The sequence below is a fragment of the Atta cephalotes genome (assembly GCF_000143395.1).
Source record: "Atta cephalotes unplaced genomic scaffold scaffold00005, whole genome shotgun sequence".
Classification (NCBI taxonomy): domain Eukaryota; kingdom Metazoa; phylum Arthropoda; class Insecta; order Hymenoptera; family Formicidae; genus Atta; species Atta cephalotes.
In genome coordinates, this window is record NW_012130069.1 from 1,699,412 (window position 1) to 1,711,024 (window position 11,613).

The 11,613-nt window shown below is 30.3% G+C and overlaps 1 protein-coding gene across 1 annotated transcript in view; it reads left to right on the plus strand.

The window, feature by feature from the left end:
* Positions 1–9,824: 9,824 nt before the first annotated feature.
* The window catches only part of LOC105626269 (CD151 antigen), a 2,848-nt gene continuing 1,059 nt past the window's right edge, over positions 9,825–11,613 (plus strand). Inside the window, exons 1-4 of the mRNA XM_012207573.1 lie at positions 9,825–9,902; positions 10,547–10,741; positions 10,972–11,142; positions 11,286–11,378. Of these exons, the coding sequence (XP_012062963.1) occupies positions 9,825–9,902; positions 10,547–10,741; positions 10,972–11,142; positions 11,286–11,378 (537 nt within the window). The remainder of the gene's footprint in view (positions 9,903–10,546; positions 10,742–10,971; positions 11,143–11,285; positions 11,379–11,613) is intronic.

Consider the following 11,613-nt stretch of genomic DNA (forward strand, 5'->3'; position numbering starts at 1 on the left):
AACGTAACACACACACACACACACACACACACACACACACACGCACGCACACACGCACGCACGCACGCACGCACGCACGCACGCACATATAAGATATATACTCAATAACTGATTTAAAAAAAACAGCAATTGTAATGCTTCCCTTCTTCATTACATCGTTGAGTGAGACAAAGAGAAAATAAAGAATAGATACTACAAAGTTCTGTTTAGTAATTGCTCTAGCGTCTATCCTTTTTTGTTTTCTATCTGTCTCGTTCAATGAAACAGATAAAAAAGAGAATGAGATGATAAAGAAAAGAAGGCGTTTAGTTAACAAGTTAAATTGAAGAATAGTCATTTTAAAGTAATTCAATTTACTAAAGTATAAAGTATAAAGTAATTAAATTTTAAAGTAATTAAATTAGGTAATTTATTAGAATTATTTTGTGATATTAGAATAATAATTAGAACAATAATTAATCATTAGTACACATGTGTCTTGCACACGGAAAAAAACACAGCTGAAAACTTCACTGATTCAGCAAATCTACAATCGTAATATACAGACAGTCAATTTTCTATATTAAAATAGCAAAGTTGACAGCTGAATAATAGCGATTTGTTAAATCATCAAATCTTCTTAGTCAATGTTGAATTCGCGTAATAAATTATATATATTTACCATCCATTAATTTTTTCCGTGCACATTTCTTTTTTCGAAAAACCAGACGCATTAAGTAATTAATTAGTTATTAATATTTATATATAATTTTTTAAATAACAGTAATTTTAAATAAATACTTTTTAAAGATTTTATAAATACTTTTAAAGTATATATAAAAAAACACTTACAATTTTTGTAATTAAAATAATTAACCGAGACAAGAATGACCTATCATGTAGCAAAGAATCGGAAAATCATCTGTGTACTAAGGATTATTAACTTTTTAAAACTTTTAGAGTAAATTATCAATTTAAAGAGTAAAATCTCACTCTTAAAGATTGAAAATTCAGCCATTTTTTTTTAAGACTCAATTTTCTCTCTTTGGATTCCACTCTAAAGAATTTATAACGAATTCGATTGAACACATTCAGTGCGCATTGGTGCACATTCTCTATGAGCGCATAATATTACTTAATATTAAGTAATATTTTATATTACTTAATATTAAATATTAGGCACATTCTTAGAATATTGAATGTAACAGTTTAAGAATATTATACTAAAATTATATAATTATTAAATAATATTCTCGAAATATTAATAGAAGGTTATATATCCACTCCTGATGATATTGTATGATTATTAAAAGTAATATTATTTAATGTTATTGTAATATTGTATAAACATTAAAAAGTATTATAACAAGATTTATTTTAATTTGTAGAATTATTACATTTGTTATAAGTATTTAAAGACTGAAAATAATTTTAGCGCGCAATTGTAGAACTGAATATGTCTCAAAATCACGCCAAAACATTTTTTTAATACAGCATAAAATGATAAGAACTTTTCGTTATTGGATTGTGAATACAAATTGCACTTATTATAAATTAAGAATAATTAATATTTATAAATGTTTTAATAATATTTCAAGAATATTAAAATTAGTATATTATTTCTTAATATTATGGGAGTATTTTCTAGAGATGTCCAATTATATAATACCTAGGGTATCATATAAGTAGATACTTCTAGAGAATACTTCCATAATATTAAAAAATATTATATATGGTATTCTCGAAATATTGTAATAATTGATTTTAATTTTTTAATAATATTCATATAACAATCTAAAAATATTTTGTACTTATAGGTTTAAAACCGTCGTAAAGATATAACATATCTTTACGACGGCTTTAAACCTATAAGCGTAAAATATTTTTAAAATAATAATATAAAGATATGTTTATACATAGAAATCGATTAAATCCTGAAATACTCAATACATTTTATTGTACTATTAGGTAAAATAAGTATTTTATAATTTGAAATATTTGCATTTCATTTTTATAGTTATATTAAATCAGTATACAACGGCTTTAATATACAGAGTGCGCACTAGTTCTTCCAATCGAATTCGAGAATATGTATATATAAACATTTAAAAAAATTATTACTTTTTTTCTGTATTAATTTTGTCACTTGGCATATTAATTATATTAATTATCAAATAAAAGCCCCCGCGTGACAATTGAAATTCCGCGTAACAAAAGTTGTTGGATCACATTCATCTTAACAGCAAAAATCGTTAATTTCTTATATTAGTTACCGAGGTAACATTAAATCAACAAATCGCCTTCTGCAGGCAACAGTTTGATTATCACATTCACATTCCTATCCGAAAGTAGGGCCTTGTGGAGCAGGAACTCCCGAGAAGCGGTTCTTGTTCCATAGTATGTATGGATCATCGTGTGTACATACATCATACTGTGTGCGTTACCAGTGCATATGTGCCAATGGTTCCCCACTTTCGTTGGCTCCCATCGTGTGTTTTCCTCGTGCACACCGGCAGACCGGCTCGTGCACAATGGCTCGTACTATAGTTAGATCACGATGGTAGTAAACGCGTATACGCAATGTATGGTATAGTAAGCCATGACTATATGAGAAAGAGAGAGGAGAAGAGAGAAGAACGAAGAAACATATTAAGGCTCTACTACGAGAGAATTGGTAAGGGAAGGGAGAAAAACAGGAGGGAAACAGAAGGACGGAGATCGAAAGAGAGAGTGCGAGCGAGAAGTTCACTCAGTCTTAACGTTTCAGTTTCACTCCAGTTCAGTCTGAAAACGTGCGCGTCCAACTCGGTGCTTCGATTGTCGAATTCACTCATCAGTAACGTGATATTAGATTCAACATCACGAGATCTATATATTTTTCCTGAAGCATAAGCGACTCATCGTTTCAACGTTTCCTTTCGAGACGAGGAAAGCTTTCCAAGTAGAGAAAGGAATCGTTTGTTTTTTCATTTCCCGCGACTGCCGCCGGCTGGAGAGAAAGGGACCCAGCCAGGGACCAGCGTGAGTAAAAATGTTAAGTAATCGATCGGCATTAGAGGATACCCGCGTGATTCTCACGAGAACTTTGCGTTTTTTCGAGAGACGAGGAAGTTTGGAGCAAACACACCGAAGTTGCGGTGATTCATCGTTGAATTGCCATTTGACGCGCGGTTGTTAAATATGATTCATATCTATTCGACTTTTTGCTTAGCGATTTCTTATTTCGATCGAAAACATTAATTCTTTTTTTTTCCGGGAACTTCTTCTGTGAATACTTAGAAGTGAATCTTTAGAATTGGTATTAATATCGATATAAATAAAGTCATCGGGTAAACACGCAGAATCTAACTTATTTAATTTTTAAAATAACTTCTAAATTAAACTTACTTAACTCAATGGATAATTTTATCATAACATTGTACTAAAGATATGAATCAGAAAGGAAGTGTAATTAGATATCATTTGGTTCATTGAGGAAATGTATGTGAATTAACTTACGCCCACGTTTGTTAAATAATATCAATCCGTAAAGTAGCCAAAAACGAGAAGACAACAATGGAAACTTTCTTGATTAGTATGTTAATTTAATTTACACCCAGAACAAACTCGATGACTAATAAACGAGAAAGTTGCTGACTGCGCCAGTAATTGCGAATTTACTGCCAAGTTTCATTGCGTTAATGTCCTCAAGCAGTATTCATATCATTTCGTATCAATGTGAAAAATAATAAATTAGTTTCTTAAGAAACTCTAATTTCGGCTATTGTTAACTTACGAATTTTACAATTCAATTCAAGATAATTAAAATACCGTTTTTCTTGTTGACTTATCATTGTATAATCCAATTTTTATATAAGAAAAATATTTTTATTTTTTAAACTTCTGTTGATTTGTTTGGAATTTTTTCTGAAAGAGAAATAATTATAATAATAAAAAAGAATTTTCTGTCAGATGTTACGCGTTTCATTGAGTTATAAAAATTAATTTTTCAATTTTGTAGCAGTGTGTAATAAGATCAACAAATTTCCGATCTATAAAAAAAAGTGATGAAATAAAAGAACTACTACTGTTTTTCAAAAACATTTCTCAATAACATTCTCTTATAATCATCCTTTATTTCAATACATTTGTTAAAATGATGAATTAATTTTTATATGCTAAAAAAATATTCTAAATTTTTGTCCTTAAAATTGATTTAACACTGTGGAGCTTATTTTTCTTAATCATTAAATAAATTATCTTTTTGTACAAATCGAACTTCAACCTTATAAATTATTTTTATAGAAAAATTTATTAATAATAAAAAACTAATCTCTTCAGTTAAAACTATTTTAAGAATAAAAATTCAGAATATTTTTTAATAATATAGAAAAATTTAATTGATTGCTCTAAAAAATGTAGTGATAAATAAAGAGTAATTTATTGAATATATAATAAAAATGTGCAATTATTTTATTTTATCACTTTTTATCTCTTTGTTCCAGAAACTTTTAGACTTTTTTACATATTATTACAATTATTATGTATTACATTACAAATTAAATGAATAAATATTAATATCCCTCTAATCTGCTCCGACAAAAAAATCGAGAAAAATGCATTAATTATAAAATTATAATTATTTTCTCACAAGAGTCACTCATTATTTGCATAATGCTTCAACTTTTAAAAAGATTTCCTTGTTAATCGGATATTCCAAGTACAATTTGATCGTTAAGCATTAAGCTTTTTGAAATGTCTAATCAATACGACGAAGAATCTCGCGGGAAAGCGTGCGATGTTTCGTTCCGCATAAATAACTTCGCGGGAGCGCTGAAATCACTTGACGAGTTTCCACGCGACTTCAAAATGCCACGCTAGATTCCACACGGAGGTCGTTACACGGTCACAAGCCGATATTATCGATTCTCCCCTCGACATATTATGGTGTTTATGAAAACTACCGTGAATTTACATGATGACGGGACGCTTGTAAATCGCATGAGCAACGATACGCAACGGCGCGGCGTCGCGTTGGAACGCGCTCCGATTGCACGTGTCACGTTAGTTTGTGGAGGAAGCACGGATCGACGGAGATTACGAAACGGGTTAACTAAATAGGGATCGCTACTTGAAAGTACTATCTGGAAATATTATCTGAAGGAATAAAGCCGCCATGACCTCGAGCCGAGATTTAACTTTCGATTCATTGAAGAGCCGCACCTTAGGCTCCAGCTTCTACCTACTCGGAATTTCTTCTCTCGCTCATGCCGTTTCTTCTCGAATCATCAGTAAACAATATTGTTCACAAGTGTACGCGTTTATTTTTAGCGCGAGGAAAAAAAACGTTCTGCTTGTTCGCATCACGCGGATAAACGCGCGATTATACGGCGAGACAAGCGGATGCTGGGCTTTTCGCACGCGAGAAAGACGTGATTATATCATCAAACATCTCCCAAAGACTAATATTAAGACGAGATTCTGAAAATAATTTTGAGAGAGTAGATTATATACGCACGTCTTTCTGTTTCTTCAACATGGAATCAACGACCGTAGATCGTCTGAGATTACATTATAATCGCTCAAAAATGCCATTTTATAAGACATTGAAAAAACAATGTCAGTGATCACGTGCCTGGATAGTAACTTAAGGAACACACCAAATCAAGAGGAAGTCAAAATGATTTTATTTTAATGTCATGAAAATCAAAATGATGATTTTTAATTATAAAATTTGGTTATACTGTTTATTGATATTAATAAAAAATAAAAAACATTTTAATTTTTTATTGACTTTTATGTGTTTCTTCCCAAGAAAAAAAATAAAAGTTAATAAAATCATCTAATTGTCATCTATTTGACATCATTAATTAGTCATTCTTATGACTAATCTAACAAATCTCTAATGATTAAGATGAAAAATATGAAACGTAAAATAACATGGAAAATAACGTTATAGCCACATAATGTCATGAACTGAAAATACTTTGTTATTTCTGTGTTATTAGTGGCATAAATAAATTATCAGTTGATGACTAACAACTTTACTAATACGTCGTCGATTAGTCATCTCTATGTTAACAAGTATGACGTTGTAAATACGTCATAAGATAGATATATAAATGACGCCATTATTACATCTTAAATAAGTAACATGACATCAATAATTTAAAATTACTATGAAAATAATAGCTTGTACCTAGCATTTGTAGCATCACATATCCTTTGACGCTGAAAATGAGCATTGAGCGTTATCATGAAAAGACATCTTTATACTCCGAAACTGGCCCATTTAATTAATGTAATTAATATAATTAATGTAATTAATATAATTTAATTAATGTAATTAATATAATTAGTAGTCATTCTTTTTTATACGAGTTACATGAATTTTTAGCACTAAATAATTTTAAGAATTATAATTCTTTGATATAACTCATAAAAAAATTGATTACTAATTATATTACATTAATTTTATTATATTAATAACAATAATTAAAATGCAGATGTAGATGTAATATATAGAGTGCAATATAAGTGCAATATAAAAGTTATCTAATTTTGTTATTAATAGAAGAATCTTTATAATTTAACATTTCTTTGTAATTTATTAAGTTGATGTAGTGATTACAATTTACAATTTATACTTTACTATTTAATATGTTAAATTGGATTGTTTTGACTTGACCTCTTACATTCGGACATTATTAATTTTAACATTTATAATTGCACTATCTTATCTTTTTTCTTATTAGGAATTTTTTAACTAAAGAAGACTTCGTGTTAATCAAAACATTTTCATTTTTGAATATCTCTTAAGAAATAAAAAGTTAATGTATTATACATTATTATAACAAGTAAATTTTTAATCAATTTTTTGAACAAGTTTTTGATCGTTTCTATTTAATACTTTTGCAAATTAATGAGCTTGCTCTATTTTTTCTTTATAATTCCAATAGATACACTGTCAACTTCGATTAATAAATGAATGTCTGTCGCCTTGAGAAAAAGGTAATGTTGCTCGAATATAATATAACAGAGCAAGCGACATGTGTTAGCATTCTGCTGAATAACTACGACGCGGTTTTAGCTGATGATGTAAGAAGATTTTAATTGAAGAGCTCGCGTATGTACTACTTTGCCGAGATCGAATGATTTATTAATGAGCGTTATCGTAGCCGTGCAGTTTTCCTAAGACTAATCCAGCAGAGTTCTTATAATTCTGCGGCGCCAGCTGCGAATTCATTTCATAGGCACGTAGCCTTTGCGCGCAAGGTATTCCAGACTGAGTCACGTTTTATCGCTTCTCGTATCTTTAATAAATCACTCGATATTCAAGTGGCTCTGGAAAACTTATTTGACTTCGAGACTGATTAACACTATTCTTTCTCAGTCTTTCTTTTCTCCGATAACTATTTTAAAAGTGACGTGATGCCGCGAGGTTGACGATCAGAAATTCAATGTTAGAAAAAAGAAAGCCGGATGAAGAGGGCTTCACTTGTGATTTCACTTGTGAATTCACGGAAAAAAAAAAGATTTGTTAAAATAACTAAAAATTCTATTAATTCAGTAAATCTACAGTCAATTGTTTACGTTAAAGTAGTAAAGTTGTACAGCTGAATAAAATAACGATTATAGATTATATGTATTAATCATATTTGTTATAATAGTACAATAAATTTATTGATACAACAAAGATAACTTTCTATGAAAATTAATTCAATACATAGATTAAAATTTTTAACAAAACCTGTTAGCTAAGATGATGTGTATTTTTGTTACTGTAATAAAAATAATTTATTACATTGACAATTTTCATTGTAGGAAAAAATTAGATGAATTAACACACTAATAATTGCTTAAAGATATAATTTAATCATTACCTCTTCTTAATTATAAATGTTGAAATTGCGCAGCAAGCTATAGCTTTGCTGAACATATAATCTATTCTTTCCGTGTTCATTTCTTCGTGGAAATGAAAAGTAATCAAATGCGCGCGATTAACATTAAGAAAAATGATCTAAGCCTTTTATAAGATAAGACGGAGGAACCGCGTCACTTGTGATACGGGGATTGCAAGTGCAAGCATGATCGTCACGTCATTTTTAATGTTTCGCTCTGACCGTGGATTACTTAATGCGCAGGTAGAGAAACCACTTTCTCTCTCGGTCTCTCGGTAACTCGGTGTTTTCGAGGTGGTATACCGATGCGTGACCGAGGTCTGTACAACGCATTACAAAATACGCAATCTTAAGTGGGCGCGGTATGCGATATTATAAGAAGGATAGCGATCAACGCGCGCAAAGCCATTCTTCGGGGCCGCATTGCGTCATTGATCGTAGTAAAGTGCAACGTGCACGTCCGAACAGGTGAACGTGTTCTCCAGAAACAGGATTTCATTATGTGAAAACGTGCACGTTTCCTCTCGATTCGACGATTTACGGAGATAAAGATCGCCGCGCGACGCTGTTACGCGTTCGACAAACAATAGTGTGCAATTGAACCGTGTGCGCAGTATTTTCAAAACAGGAAGTCGCCGACTCTGCTTTCCGAGTCGTAAAAATTCACATTGATCACGAACCTATTCTACCTCTCGACTCATTAGTCTCATTAATAGTTATTAGGACGCCGGATTCTATTGCGTATAAATTATTGCGCGAATTATTGGGGAAATGAGAAAAAGACTTAATTAGTTGAAATTTTAGCCTAATTCGTGAGAAATGCAATTAAATGAACAATAAAATGAATATTTTGTATTCTTAATTGAAATAAGAGTAATATACCTTTCTGAAATTTATTTATAAATTATTAATTTGTTTATTAAACAATAGTAAGTGAAAATTAATCGAGAAATATTCAATATAAATAAGCGAAAAAGACTATATTTTGGTCAAAGCCAGGCTTGATGCTTAATATATAATTAATAAGGCTTTTTTAAACGAGCAATTATAGTTATTTATAAAATAAAAATCATTTTTTTCATGAAAAGCTTTATAGCATTGTACTTATTTAATTAAAAAACGATTTTTATTTTATGAATAACTATAATTGCTCGTTTAAAAAAGCTTTGACTTATTAATTATATTGCGTTGCATGTACACGATACACAGCCTATTTTTCTATATTGATGCTTAATATTTTTGTATGAATTTTTACAATTTGTAATTTGCTTAAATTGGAAATTCTACAAATTCAAATAAAAATATTATTAGATTTCCCGTTTTGAATACGGACACTTCTTTATTCATTTGTATCTGATTAATTAATTAAATAAAATTTGTTTCACGAATTAAGAAATTCATTTTTATCGCGTTATGAGTTTCATCTCCCGAGTCTTTAATAATCATGATGAGGTTGTCGCGCCTATGGATATGGTCAAGGCTATGGTGGACTGCCAAGGTACTTCAAACTAGGTCAAACATAAGTCTGATGTCACTGAGATATATCACATAATTAAACGACGTACGTGACTGTTGTAAAAAATTGTCTAATTATATTCGTTAAAACTCATTATCTTCGGGTCTTTCAATGTCATTATATTTACAACACAAGAAAAAAAGAGACAAAATAGTGTAATGGATAAAGGCAAAGAAAGAAAGATAAATTAAACTAAAAATAAGACTTTAAAAATTGCGTTTTACAATGAATTTTAATAGGAAAAAAAGAGCCTATTTGAACGTGATTCAGATTCTCATTACGTCACACGAAATATATTACAATGTTATTAACTGTTAAGGAAAAGCTGAAAATATTTGCAAGTTACAGCGCTTTTGTCTTTTTAATGTTCTAATATTTTATTGTTCATTTTACTTAAAATAATAACAGTTTTTATTTGTCTATTAACAGAGTTTCGCAGATAAAAGGGAATGGGATACGGCACGGAAATGGATGGCTGCGGACGTTTCATGAAATATTCCCTGTTCTTCACGAACTTTGTCATCTTCGTAAGTTCTAATCCCAAATGATTTTGCTGTAATATACAAGAGATAAACAAAATAATGTGAAAATAGAAAATATACTATCTACTAGAAAATACTATTTATTTGTTTTATTAATAAAAAATTAGTATCAAATTTATGTTTAATACAGATTCTATCCTTGTTGGAATAGAGTCGTAAATAATATATCATATTCTTCTAATAAAGCTTCTTCTAATTATGTAAAATATAAAAAAAGGAAATTTTTTTCTTATTCTACTCTTCAAAACTACAGACGATATTTAAATCAGGCGATTGCATTAGCTAAGAAAGATGTTGAATTTTCAAACGATTTTGAAGAAATAAAATAAGAAAATTTTTCCCTCCAATATCATTTATAGCAAAAAAAGGTTCTACTAAAAAAATAATATTAAATAATACTTAAAAAAAAAACAAACAAACATTGATACCTCAAGTATTATTATATTATTGAACAACTATTTCAACAAAGATAGAAAATGTTAAAACAAATGATGTGTCAATCTCTTATTAATAAAACAAATAGTCAAATAAATAATGTATTTCCAAAGTAAAAAGTATTCATATTATTTTTGTCCACTGTGCATTAATATATAGAGACAATTAAATTCACTGATTGATTTATGCTGCAGATTGGCGGACTTATCGTAACGGGTTTAGGCATTTGGGCCTTGGTTGACAAAGTACCATGGATAGGCGAACTCGTGGGAAACGATCTGTTAACTGGTGCAGTTTATGTTTTATTGGTCGGCGGAATTATCGTAGCGTTTATCGCCTTCTTCGGATGCGTCGGTGCATCACGGGAAGTCAAGTGTATGCTCCTGACAGTAAGTACCAAATCTATTTTCGAACCAGGAGAATGTTTCAATCGATAAGTGTCTCGATTTCCAACCTCCACATCCAGCCTCCATTTGGCGATTGTGAACGAATTTAATCTCTCCGGAAGCTTGAATTGATTAAACGTTGAGATCTTATTATTTTTAAAGTTCAAGTTGAAACTTGTTAAGATAAAGGTTATCGACTCAGATGATTAATAAAATTTATTGTTTTTTTTCAGTACTTCATAATCGTATTCTTGCTGTTTGTAACTATGCTCATCGGCGGCGTTCTGGGATACATTTTCCGCGAAAAATTGCTGAGTACGGTCGACAGAGAGATGAAGAGTTCGTTGCGGCTTTACGATCATCGTAAATCCATTCGTGATGCTTGGGATACCACGCAATCGACGGTAAATATTCCCATGCACGCATTACGTAAATAAAAGTTAATTTTATCAGACGATGAAACTCGAGACACGATCCCGAGTGCGTTTTATCTTGTTTGTATCCAATGATTGTTTGGACTTTCCGAAGCTAATTCAATTCTCTTTAGCTCCATTGTTGCGGCGTTAACAACTGGAGGGACTGGGGAACTTATGGCCTCAACGTGCCAAATAGTTGCTGTCGAGAAATTTCACCTGGCCAGGTAAAAATTAATTATATTTTAATATAAAGAAGAAATGGACTATTTGAGCCAAGCTAGTTGTCAATTGCTATTATTATTCAATGTCGTAATATAAAATAATTACACATAAATTCAAACATTTCAAGTTGGAATGATTGAAAAAATTTATGTGTAATTATTTTATATTGGACCTTGAACAATAAAGCAATTAATAATTAGTTTATTTCAAGTAGCCTTTTTTCTTTATAAATAGTTA